This window comes from Diceros bicornis, chromosome 8 (genome assembly GCF_020826845.1).
Source record: "Diceros bicornis minor isolate mBicDic1 chromosome 8, mDicBic1.mat.cur, whole genome shotgun sequence".
NCBI lineage: Eukaryota > Metazoa > Chordata > Mammalia > Perissodactyla > Rhinocerotidae > Diceros > Diceros bicornis.
The window spans coordinates 77,537,834-77,551,482 of NC_080747.1; the positions used below are offsets into that span (position 1 = coordinate 77,537,834).

At 37.3% G+C, this 13,649-nt stretch overlaps 1 protein-coding gene across 4 annotated transcripts in view; it reads left to right on the forward strand.

Annotated features, from left to right (window-relative positions):
- The first annotated feature begins 602 nt into the window (after positions 1-602).
- The window catches only part of SMARCAD1 (SWI/SNF-related, matrix-associated actin-dependent regulator of chromatin, subfamily a, containing DEAD/H box 1), a 77,426-nt gene continuing 64,379 nt past the window's right edge, over positions 603-13,649 (forward strand). For 3 of the 4 annotated variants that reach the window (XM_058547514.1, XM_058547516.1, XM_058547518.1), the window contains exons 1-2: positions 603-706; positions 1,328-1,566. In XM_058547514.1, coding sequence (XP_058403497.1) covers positions 1,377-1,566 — 190 coding nt within the window. In that variant the 5' untranslated portion in view covers positions 603-706; positions 1,328-1,376. Of the gene's footprint in view, positions 707-773; positions 1,045-1,327; positions 1,567-13,649 lie in introns of those variants that run through there. The other variant, XM_058547515.1, reaches the window with a different exon arrangement.

The window sequence follows — 13,649 nt, forward strand, 5'->3', positions numbered from 1 at the left end:
TTTCAGGGAAATGTCAACCAGAGGATCAAATTACAATTCAGAAAATTGCTTGTTTAGTCTAACGTTAGAACAAAGAGAGTAAATATTCTTAAGATAATATTTCCATCAAGATAGGGGAATTGTCATATTCCACCTAAGAACAACGCAGCTAACTAGTGGGGAGGCAGTTCCTATGCTTTGAAGCTCAACATACCGGGTTTTACCCCTTACTAATAATTACTTAACATCTGCAGGCCTGTTTCCTTACTTTGTAAAGACAGCCTTCTTGTAAGGGTTGAGATTATACACATAAAACAACCTAGCACAATATTATCATACTGTCTATATATTATATAAAATATTATAGATTATAATATATCAAATATTACACTATATAGTCTTATTATGCTATTTATAGTTATTGTGCTATTTGTTATTATTCTATTTAACAACCCCCTAGCCAACCTGGAGAAACAGGCAGAAGCGCGCTTCCCAGGCAAAGAGGCGGGTACCAGTTACCATGACAACAGCGCGCGCCTGGACACTTTCCGCTCTCGCGTCGCTGGGGAAGAAAAAAGCCTAGGCTGCGTGTTGCGTCATCACTACGCGCTCGTTGGGACTCTCCGTGCTTTTTAGGAAGGTCCCGGCCCGGCTACCGTCCCCCCCACGCCGAGAATTATTTTTTTTCTTTTCAACCTTTGTTACATCGCATCGAGGCTGCAAGAGTGTAAGTATCTCGGGGAGAAATGAAAGAGAGCAAGGGAGTGAGCATGAAAAGAGATGCCGCAGCACACTCTCCACCTCTGAACCTTCCTTGTGATTTCTTGATCCTATCGGCTTCCTCTCAGCTGGGATCGCGCCGCGTCAACTTCCGGGCGGGTGCCCGCCAGCACGGCCTCCGCCGCTCCCCTTCTTTGGCCTCTTTGTGTCCCGCCGTGTCGAGGCTCGGGCCCTCGCACGTCCTTTCTCGAGGCAGGGAGCACCGTAGTGCAGGGAGCCTCTCACTGTGGGCGGGCGCGCGGCCCGCAGGGGGGTTGGAGTGGGAACGTGCCTGCGCGTGCTGGGGTAAGAGGAGGTTGCACGAGGGTCAGCTCGTGGTCCCAGGAAGGAGGGGCGGGAGGGGGGAGGGGGGGGACGAAGGCGAGTGAAGAGAGCAATGGGAAATTTTTAAAAGGTATCCCTGAGCACCTTCTGATTGTTGTGGCCTAACAATGAGGCGCAGCCATAATAATCATCCTGAGCCACTAGCATGTTTGCGATCTCTTAGCTGCCTTGGGAATGAACTGCTATGGCTTTGTATTTTATATTGTTTTCATGGCCTATTTTTCTCTTTATTTTTTCCCGGCAGATAGTTCATTTAAAGCTCCCAATCCCTCAGGGTGGTGGTTTCTACCAGTATGAATCTTTTCAACCTGGACCGTTTTCGCTTTGAGAAAAGGAGTAAGATTGAGGAAGCGCCTGAAGCAACCCCTCAGCTCTCCCAGCCCGGCCCTTCTTCACCAATTTCTCTTAGTGCTGAAGAGGAGAATGCTGAAGGGGAAGTTAGCAGGGCAGGCACCCCTGATTCAGATTTAACTGAAAAAACAGGTGAGTTACAACGTTGCAAATTGATGTAGCGTCAAGAGATTTTTTTTAAAAGATGAAAGCTGCAAGACATTCTAATTTTTATTCTTGAGATCATACATACTGATGTGTTGTCCTTCACCATGCCCTTTTAGATACAGCTTTTCACTGCCATAGGCACCCTGTGCCTCCAACTGAGTATCCGTCCGTAGTTGCTTCACTTTTACATGCGTTCTTAGAATATGGCCCAATGATGGAAGTTGAAATCAGAATTTAGGTCATCATTAGGTCAGAATGGTTGCTACTGGAAGAGAAACTAGGTGATTCAGCCCTACGATAGACTTTGAGGCTGTTATTGCCAGATGTTTACATTCATTCCAGTATTCCTCCAAAAAATATTGATCACCTGCTGTGAGCTAGACTTTATTCAAGGTGCTTGAAGACAACCACTGTGAATAAATGAAAATCAGATCACATTCATATTTTGCCACCACTTGACTTCCTGGAGATTCCAAAGTACAAATGAATAATTAGTGTTCTTCATGGTAAATGAACCATTTTTAACCTCTTCAGCAGATTGTCATGGACAGTAGGATTTGAGAAGCCAAAAATTAGCATCTCTGTTTTAATCCGTGTTGTCTGGACAGTTAACAATTAGATTATACTTGAACTCTTACTATGTTTTAGGCATAGTGCTGAGTGTTTCACATTCTCTAATTTGCGCAACAATCACGCAAGATATTGTTATCCATATTTTGCAGAAATGAGACCCAGGGAGGTTAAGTTGTTAGGAAGCTGGTAGAAATGGAATTCAAATCCAAGCAATCTAATTCCTGAGCATAAACTTTTAATTGTTTACATTATACAGTTTCTTATGAGGGGTGAGAGGGATATTAAAAGCTTTAATGTTTATTTCAATAATACCTTTTTTTTAATGCAAAACTAAATATTTCACAAGCAGCTCTAAGTTAATGTGGCCCTGACAAGATTGGTAATATGTATGTCTTCACCCTTGGTATCCCTATTTTGTTTGCTATCTTCTACCTAAATGCAACGGTGATGGTAGAGTCCCTACAAGTTAACATGAGAATAACATTTCAAACTTCTCTGGTGTAATTGGAACATGGTGGAATGATTTGGTAGGTTGTATTAAGTGAAAGTTAGCAGTCCAATTTTGAAAGGCTTTGTTTGTCTAAAGAGTTTTGAACTTGTCTGAATTCTGTGGGGAACCTCTGAAGGATTTTAAGCACAGGAGTGACATCCATTTGTTCTTTCAACAGATATTTGATTTGCGTAACATGCTGTATTTAATGTCTAAACATCCAGGTACTTTAGTATTTTAACAGTAAATATATTAATCTATTTCTTATGTAGTTAGGGCAGGGAAAGTCAGAGTGTAGGCATGGGATTTTGAGTCCTTAGAAGTCTCTGTTTCATGTTAGTTAAAGGGGATATTGGACAAGTCACTTAAAATCTGAGATCCACAATTTTTTCGTCTCTAAAATAAAAGCATTTTGTAAACTGGAATTGAGTGGAATGTTTTAGTTATTTATCAACATGAGTAATGTGAAATTCTTATTTGCCTTTTCTAATCAAAAGATGTTTTTCTGCCTTTTTCTTTCTGTTTGAAGAGACTTCACTCATTTTCTCTTTATTGGGACTTTTTCTTTTCACACATAAATTCCTCTTAGAAACTAAGATTGCCTTTAGGAATCAATCACATAGTGAGTCTTGATGACACTGGGAAAGTTTGTTCTGGGATTGTTGAGAATTCATCCTATTAGAAATAGAGAGCTTTGCTTTAAGAAAAGATTATTGTAAATGATACTGAGTTTTAGAGAATCTTGAAAACTAAAGCTAAGTTTAGGCTTTACCTTATAGGTACTAGGGATCCATTAAAGACTGCAGATAGAAGAGTAAGATGATGAAAGAAAGTTATTTAGTTATTTTGTGGAAAAATCAGTCTAGCAATTGAGAGTACTGTACATTATAGAGAGTACGGTTTGAAGGGAGAGAAATCGTTTAAGAAGCTCTTATAATGTAAACTTGATGGCAGTAGAAATGGAGAACAAGATGTGAGAGATTTCCAAGTAAGAGAAGGGCAAGGTTTTACAACAAGATCCATGGTAGGAATGAGATAAAATGAATGTTAAGAGTTTTCGCTTGGATAAATTGAATAAATAAAAGGATAGTTCTGTACATCAGAATAGGTATGAAGTACCCATCATAAGCTATTGGGCATGCATTTGAAAATTGAGCTAAGAATCAAAGGTGCTGTCTGCAATTTAGTGTGTTGGAGTAGACCAAAGTCAACTTAACAGTGTGGGGTTGGGGGGCTTGCTGAATTGAGTGTTATGGCTTGGGCCTATGGCGAGGACAAGATACTGAAGTTAGATTTAAGATCAGGACTGGATATGGAGATTGGGGAATCATCACTGGGGTACAAATACTGACCTTACTTTCTTTATCATCATATGGTAACTTACTCTGCCATTGCAGGATAGTGCTGTATTTATTTACAGTAGGTTAGGATCTAAGTCAGCTTATAGGATGGAAATTGTGTATAGTTGAGATGACCTGTAATCACTCTTTTTCAGCTATTCCTCTTTTATCTAATATGAGTTAAGATTTTATTCATTACCATTCTCCTTCAGTTACTATGCAGCAGATACACTCTTCCTTGAATATGCCAAGCACAGTCCAGTCTTTCCTTCTTCACATTTGCTCTTTGCCTCCAAGACCCTTTGTGCCGATATTTGCATATGAGTCAGCTCCTTCTTTCCTTAGGGCTTAGTGAAATGTTACCTTTTTTAGAAGGCCTTCACTTGATCACTTTCTCTGAAGTAGCAACTCCCCTCCCCCCCAGTTTTACTCACTGTATTTTTCTGTATAATATTTATTACTACCTAACATTACATTATGTATTTGTCTCCCCCTTATTAGAATACAGTCACGCATTGCTTATGACGGGATACATTCTGAGAAATGTGTTTTAGGCGACCTCATCATTGTGTGAACATCATAAAGTGTTCTTACACAAACCTAGATGGTATAGCCTAGTACACAGCTAGGCTATATAGTACTAATCTTATGGGACCACCGTCGTATATGCAATCTGTCATTGACTAAAACGTTATGTGACACATGACTGTATAAGATCCATGAGAGCAGAGATCTTGTCTGTCTTGTTCACCTATTCATCCCCATTGCTCAGAACAGTGACTGGCGTGTTGAAGGAAGGAGTATTGGTTGGTAAGTGGGTGATATTAGTACTTTGTACATATTTTTAAAATATCTCTCCTGCTCCCTATGATCTTGAAACAGTCCCTTAGCCATCAGGCATTCTTCAGCCATGGATACTTTACTTTTGGTACAGGACAGGCTCCTTTCTTTTTTTTTTTTTTTGTGAAGAGGACTAGCCCTGAGCTAACATCCGATGCCAATCCTCCCCTTTTTTCCTTGAGGAAGATCAGCCCTGGGCTAACATTCGTGCCCATCTTCCTCTGCTTTATGTGGGACGCCGCCACAGCATGGCCCGAGGACAGTCTCCTTTAATCCAGTCTTTGGATGTGAGGGCATACACTTAACCTGTGGGTACCTTCCCTCCTCCCCTCCCCAGGTTTATTTTACTCTCACAGTGGCCAAAGTTATCAATGGTTATTGCTTATACTTTATTTCTCCTTTTTCTTTGACTTTTTTGGGAGCATAGTGGGTTTGGAGGGAATAAAGCAATGGCAGATGAGTGAGCCTACAGTGTTTTATGCACAAACGATAAAAATATGAACAAAGCATGATCCTCAAGGAGCACTGAGAGGAAAGGACATGTAAATTTATATAGTTAAAATGGTACATAACTCATGTAATAGGGGAGGATATTAAGCAGTGTAGGACCATAATCCAATTCACAAATGATTAAATTATCCATTCTTCCTGGGGAGGATCAAGAAAAGTCATAGATGATTTTGAGTGGACCCTAAACAATGAACATTGCTTATTCAGTGAACAAGGGGTGAAAATATATGTTGCCTTGAAGAGTCTGTGGTATGTGTATGGGAACGGAGAGGTTATCTATGGAAGAGGAGGTTTAGGGCAATATAGATGAAGCTGAAAAGATAGAAATGTAAACTGTTGGGTTGTGAGGGGTCAGGGAGGATGGACTTTATTTGGTACACGCTTTAGAGCATTTCAGTATGGGAAAGCCATTAATGAAGCTGTTGTATTCATTGAAGCCTAAATGTAGGGAAATGACGGTAGAGATGACAGAGGAGGCAGTTTAGGAAAGTTTTAAGTGACGTGTGTTAGATGGTATTTGATGATCAGTTAAATGTGGAGGATTTAAAGATAACTTGAATCCAACTTGGTTGGATGGCTGAGTGGCACTATCAACTGAATTAGGCAAGTAGGATTAGGAGGAAGATACTAAAACATATTGAGTTTGAATCACCTCTCATATTTCAGTAGCAAGGTCTAGGAAAGAGTTGAACATTAGAGTTGGAGCTCAGAGAGTGGTCTAAACCAAAAAATGTCTTAAGCAAGGTGTATATTAAGAAGCATCAACATTTAGTGGTGGACAAAGGAAGGGAAACCAATGAAAGATATGATATAAAGGATGATTAGAATAGTCATAGAAAATGATAAGGCCCTGGGAGCTAAAGAAAGAGAGTTTCCAGTTTGGTGTATTATGAACAATATCAGATGCTATAGAGAAGTCAAGTTGGATGGGGACTGATGAGACCCCACTTTCCTTGGAAATTAAAAGTTACTGTTGATCTTTAACAGACAGTTTCAGTAGAAAGGTAAGGAGGTGAAGACTATTCGTTCAAGAAGGGAAGAGAGAAGCAGCTTGACAGGGAAGCAATGTCAAGAAAAGATGTTTCAGGACAGTTGAAAATTGAGCATATTTGTTGACCAAGGACAAGAAGCTAGTGAAGAGGAAAAGGATGAAGGGAGGGGAGGTATCTGAAGAGAGGCATCAAGAGAATGGGAATGGGAGCACAGCTGGACTGTTTAACTTTGCAAAGGAATAGAGACACAGTTTACCGGGGGAGAAACAGTGAAAGATAAAAATCGATGGGTTCATAGGTTATTTTGAGGTTGAAATGGAGGAAAGTTTTAGTTTATGCTTGATGAATTTCTTTTCTTGGTGAAATAGATTGTCTTCTAAAGTGATTGCCATTTTAATGTGGTTGTCATGTTGAAAGTAACCATTGTTAGTGAGAAAAAGAGTTTAAAGTTATACCAGTTATCAAAAAGATTTCCAGAGAGCACTGCTCTGCCACGTACAGATTGTGTGATCTTGAATAAGACATCAGCGTTTTTGGACATCACTGCCTTTGTCTAGATGTTCCTCTGAAGTCCCTACAAACAGTAAAATGGATATGATCCTTTGAATGATAAAGCTTAGGGTATCATTTTGGTGTCATGATTCTGTAACCATCGGGTGATACTTAGTCCTTTTTAGATGTGTGCCCAAAATGTGAATCATCACTGTATCTTTAGATAGTCATTCTAGTTTCTCAATACCTGTTAGTGTTAATTGAAAAGCAGTACCTGGTAAAAGGGTTGCTGTTGAGTTGTTTTAATAGAAAGTACAATGAGTACTCATACTTAAGTAAAAATCTTAAGTACATTTTAAATGTACCTCTTTTGTATGTGTTTTCCTTCTCTACCTTTTTACTTTCCATGCTTAGCTATTGTTTTCTTCAAAATAAAATGTTATATAAAAAACTAAATGATACAATATTGTATAATGAAGAGAGAATCTTCTGTAATCCTTGTTTAGTTTTGGTGTCTATTCTTTCACTTTTTTTTCTACCTGTTTATATTTCAGATTTTTAAACTAAAATAGCATTATATTAATATAGGTATTGTAATGCAACTTGCTGTTAATTAAAGAATAGAATTTTTTATACGTTCCATGTCAGTCCATATAAAATATGCTATACCTCAATTTTTTTAAATGACTACAGAGTGTCTTATTATATAGATGTATTATAATTTATATAGTTTCCTATTGACGGACATTGGTTGTTTTGGTTTTTTTCTTCATGTTTTTGCTTTCAAAAGAATGCCATGGTGACCATCCTTGTACACAGATATTTTTGCATATGTGCAATCTGTGGAAAAATTCCTGGAAATGGAATTATCAGATTAGAGGGAATATAAGTAATATTTCAGTAATTGCCAAATCACCCTACACAAAAGTTTTACCAGTTTGCACCAGACTACAGCTTGGTTTTCAGATGTCTGCTTTTTCATAACAGGCCAAAATATTGAGAACTTTTTAAATCTTGTCAGGCTATTAGGCAATATAATTGCTTTACTTTTTTATTTTTAAGTTTAAGTATGTCTTCATAAATGTATTAGCCGTTTGGATTTTTTCTGTGTTCCTTTCTTTTTTTCTTTTTCTGTTAAGTGATTTGTATTTTTATTCTTTTAATTCCCTGTTTGCGATGGAGAATTTTACACTTCTATGTGGTCAGTTTGTTCATCCTTTTCTTTAAGGCTTCTGGGTTTTAGGTCCTGATCAGGCAGGTGTTCCCTACTACCACATTATAAATAAATTCATCCATATTTTCTTCTAGCACATCTGTGTTAATTATATTTTTCATTGTAGTGAAATATACATAACATAAAATTTACCATCTTAACTTTATGTGTACACGTCAGGGAGTGTTAAGTACATTCACATTGTTGTACAACCAGTCTTCAGAACTCTTTTCATCTTGCAAAAACTGAAACCCTACCCATTAAGCAATTCCTTCCTACCCCTAGCCCCTGGCAGCTACCCTTATACTTTCTTTCTCTATGAATTTGACTACTTTAGTTATGTCATAAAAGTGGAATCATGCAGGATTTGTCTTTTGTGACTGGCTTATTTCACTTGACGTAATGTCTTCAAGGTTCATCCATGTTGTAAGATGTATCAGAATTTCCTTACTTTTCAGGCTGAAAAATATTCCGTTGTATATATATCTACATTTTGTTGATCCATTCATCTATGGATGGGCACTGGGTTGCTTCCACCTTTTGGCTATTGTGAATAATGCTGCTGTGAACATGAGTTTACAAATATTTCTTCGAGACCCTTATTTCAGTTCTTTCAGGTATATACCCAGAAGTGGAATTGTTGGATCGTTAAGAAATCACCATATGTTTTTCATAGCAGCTGCGCCATTTTGCATTACTACCAACAGTTCACAAGGGTTCCAGTTTCTCTGCATCCGTGCCAACACTTATTTTCTGTTGGGTTTGTTTTTTTTTTTTTTTTTTGATAGCCAAACGAATGGATACGAGTTGGGTTGGTTTTTGGCTTGTTTTTTTTTTTTTTCCAGGGAAAGATTCTCCCTGAGCTAACATCTGTCACCAATCTTCCTCTTTTTTTCCCCCCTCTCTAAAGCCTCACTACATAGTTGTATATTCCTAGTTGTAGGTCGTTCTAGTTCTTCTATGTGAGCTGCCACCATAGCTTGGCGACTGGCAGACAGGTGGTGTGGTTCCGTGGCCGGGACGTGAACCCCGGGCCGTGGACGCAGTAAGCACTGGAACTTGAACCACTCCTAGGCCATCAGGGCTGGCTCATGAGTTGGTTTTTGTGTTGATTTTTTTTAACTTTATATCTCATCTGGAATTTATTTTGTTATAAGGACTAAAGAAAGGATGATAGTTTTCTCCTTTGCTCATTGAAATTTACTAGTCAGTTGTCCCAGAACCATTTATTGACAAATCCTTTTTCTTATATTTGAAACATCATCATTATAGTCTAAATTTCCATGTATATTTTCATCTATGGGCCATTAATCTGTTTCTCTAATCTTACATTAGTTTACCACATTATTTTAAATCTTGTAGTGTTACGACATATATGATGTATTGTAGGTTTTTTATGTTTTTTCTTGCTCTTTGACCTGAAAGTTCCAAGTGGTTTCTAAGTTTTTCTTTCTTTTTTAAATTACTAGGTAGCTGAAATTTTGCTTCAGTGTTTTTATCAACATTTACTTCTACTTGCACTGTTTTGTGACCAGAGAATATGGTCTGTGGTGTTTCTTTCTTGGCACATTTACTGAGATTTTCTTTGTGGCCTAATACACAATTTCTGTGACCATTCTCAGAGTACTTGAAAAAAAAAGACATAATCTAAGTATAGATTTAATTATATGCCAAATAATAGATGAGTTTTATTATTCATATCATTTTTTTCAAACTGTAAATCACAAACATTGTGTCATAAAGTCAATTTCTTGGATCCTGACTAAATACATTTAACTATTTTTTTTTAAAGATTTTATTTTATTTATGTTTGTCCCCCCCAAAGCCTCAGTAGATAGTTGTATGTCATAGCTGCACATCTTTCTAGTTGCTGTATGTGGGACGCAGCCTCAGCATGGCCAGAGAAGCGGTGCGTAGGTGCGCACCCGTGATCCGAACCCGGGCTGCCAGCAGCGGAGTGCGCACTTAACCGCTAAGCCACGGGGCCGGCCCTAACTATTTTTTAATGGAGTAGAATAAGTAGAAAATTAACAAAGTATCATTTATAGTAAAGCTTCTGAAACTTTTGTTTTGGTTATATATGTCTGTCTATCTAACAGTCTGTGTGTGTTTAGGGTGATAATCTATGATGTGTCTCTTACATTGAGTCCCAATCAAACATGTTTGAAAAACACTGTTCTATATCTTAATTATTTTTGTGCTTTCTTCTCTCTTAAGAGCTTAGGGAGGAGAGTCAAAGCCTCATGTTTGTCTCTGTTGACTTTTTGTCTTATATATCCTGCAGTCTTTATGCATTTCATTACTCGTATGCAGTTGTGACGTATGTCACTTATATTTTTATTGTGGGTATAAATTCTGTTATTAAAAAGTACCTCTCTCAGGTTTAACATTTTTGCCTTGTCCACTGTTAAAAGCATGACTTTCTTTTTTCCTTTACATTTTTTCTATTTATCTCTATCTTTTCTTTTGGCTTAAACCTGAAATGTTTCTTCATTCTCAGTTCTCATTTCAGCTTAAGAGTGGTGTATTAGAAACTACTCATCAGTCTTGTATTCAGTGTATTCTTTGTTTTTTTCTAGAGCTTTCCTCAGAGAGATAGTTTAATTTGTATAAGATGCTACAGGTATTTCCCTATCTACTATGACATTCAAATTAAGACTGTCCAGATTTTATAATCTATTGTTTTGGTAATAACTCTTTTAAAAGAGCAAATATGTGATGTGCTTTACTTGGTATTCAAAGCAAGTGCTTTGAAAATCAGTTGCCGTGTTAGAGAAGTGAACCATGTAGAGCAATACACGATTAGAATATCAAAAGTGGCACACTAGCGTAAATCTGCAGGACAGGTGTAAAGATTTATGTGTTTTCATTTTACTTTGGGAGATCACCTTTATTTGTGGATTATCAAATTGATTTAGACTATTTCCGTGTGAACTCATAGTCTCCCAGTAGTGATTTTTTTGTTTTTGTTTTTGAGTGGTCCTTAGTCTTAGACAACACTTGGAAAGGTGAAATCAGTGGCAGGCTTAAATGCTTCTTTTGTTTCATGGAAAGTGGACTGAGATATGAGAATGGGTGCAAGCATACTGGAAAAACTTGAGATAGACGATTGTCTTCTCTTGTGCATTCCACTCGTGAGGAATTTCATTTGGAACTACTCCCTGGAACCTTGGAATCTTCTTCCATATGCTAATGATGCAGGTTCCCATTACCTTTGGTAATGAGAAAATATCATCATTTTCTGTCTCTAAAACATGATAGGCTTTTTTGTTTTTATATGAACGGACAGGCTGTTTTTCCTCATGTTACTTTAGCATTTTGTTTATTCTTCTCTCATGGCACAAATTATGTCTCATAACATAGTTATTTGTGTACATCGCTACTTAGCTCCTATTATTAGTTTCTTTAGGGGAAGTTGAACTGTAACTTTTTTTTCTTTACTATCCCCTACCTCCTGGTACAGTGTCTTAAACACAGAAGGCATTCAGCAAATGTCAGAATTGAATAGTAGCCAATTGTCTTCATAATTGTTCTGCTTTTCGCCATTCCTTCCTTGATTTTTGTATTTTTCTTTTTTGTTTCCTGTCTCCTTTGTGCTGCTGCTTAAAAGTGCTTGTTTGCTTTGGGTCAGAAAGCATCATTGCATCAGGAATATCTTTTTGACCATTGGCTCTTAGCTGTTTTTGTTGTTGCTTACTTTCAAAAATAGTCCAAACAAACAAATCTGAGCATTCAGCACTATTCTAATTCTAGATTATTGACTGTGTTGGAAAGTTGATATTTTATACAAACAAGCTTTTACTGTATCTCATCAGTTCTCAAAGTGTAGTCTGTGAACCTAAAACCCGAAAGGGGGTTGACAAGATCAAAACTATTTTTATAATAATATTAAGACGTTACTTGCCTTTTTTGCTATGACGATATTTGCACTAATGGTGCAAAAGCAATGGTAGGTAAAATTGCTGATGCCCTATCACCGATCAAGGCTAAGACTCCAATCTGTCCTACTAATCATTGTGTTCTTAAAATTTTTTAAATGCCACTTTCGCTTAAGAATGTTTTTGATAAGACGGTAAAAACTGTTACTTTTGTTAAATCTCAACTTATCAGTAGACATCTTTTTAATATTTTGTGAAACAAAATGTGAACTGCCCTTTGCTGCACACCAGAGTACAATGGTTATCTCAAGGGAAAGCATTTGAATAATTGCTTTGAGTTGTGAGCTGAGCTTGTCGTTTTTTTCACAGAACACCATTTTTACTTGAAAGAATGACAAACTATAGTTATGCAGACTTAGGTATTTAGCAGACATTTTCTCAAAAATAAACAGTGATATCAAGGAAAACAAATGATAGTATTTATTGCAATAGCTAAAATTCCAATTTTCAAAGGAAAGTTTGGATTGTGGAAAACTATTATTTACTACTGTGGGTTTGACAGTCTCCAGATATTTAGAAATCAGTGGTGATATTGATGAATATAATTTTTTTTAATTTTTTGGGCGAGGAAGCTTGACCCTGAGCTAACATCTACTGCCAGTCTTCTCTTTTTTTTGCTAAGGAAGATTGACCCTGAGCTAACATCCATGCCCATCTTCCTCTGTTTTGTATGTGGGACGCCACCACAGCATGGCTTGGTGAGCAGTGCATTGGTGCGGCCCCTGGATTCGAACCTGTGAACCCCGGTCCGCCCAAGCAGATCTCGTGAACTTAACCCTGCACCACCGGGCTGGCTCCCCACACATGGTGTTACAAAATAATGCATGGGTTAATAAAGGTCCATTAAAGTGCAAGACAGACAGTGGATTTTAATAAAACAATGCAAAAGTTTATTCATATGGTTTCAGATTCCACATTGCAGCTAACCTTTAAAAATTTGGGTTTAGTGTCAATGAAGAGTAATGTAAAAAGGCTATGAAAATATTCCTCCCTTCCCTAACTATATAACTGTGGGAGGCATGATTATCTTCATAAACCTAACAAAAGCAATACTACAACAGATTAATTGCAGAAGCAAATATGAGAATCTGGCTATCTTCTGTTAAACCAGAGATTTTCAAATACAAATGTAAAACATTGCCACTCTTCTCACTAAATTTGTGGAGTGAGGAGAGGAGGTATAGTTTTCATAAAAATATATTATTTATGTGTTTAATAAATAAATATTTAAACATTTTCTAAGTTTCTATTTTCTAATATGGTAAATTTCATAGATATAGCCAACATATACAAAAGCTCTGTGGGGCCCTCAATGTTTAAGAGTGCAAAGGGGTCCTGATTTTGAGAAATGCTGTTGTTTTATAACCTTCCCTCATCCCTTGTATTACCCTACCACTTCCTCTGTTAGTCACCAGCCAGTCAGGCTATGGGGATGCCACTTGGTTTCAGTGCAGTTTTCATGTTTAATGTATGTATTTTGGTGGTATATATTATATATCCAGTAAAAGCTCTAAGTAATTGAGTACATGGAGAGTAAGCCACACTACCTTTTTTTTTCCTGTCTCGTTAACTAAGTATATTAAACGTTAGTTTTAAAAATTGGTATGTCTTCACCATATATTTTTGTACTATAATCTGTATAAAATAAGGTGAGAAAGTTAAAGAAAAGATGAATATGTA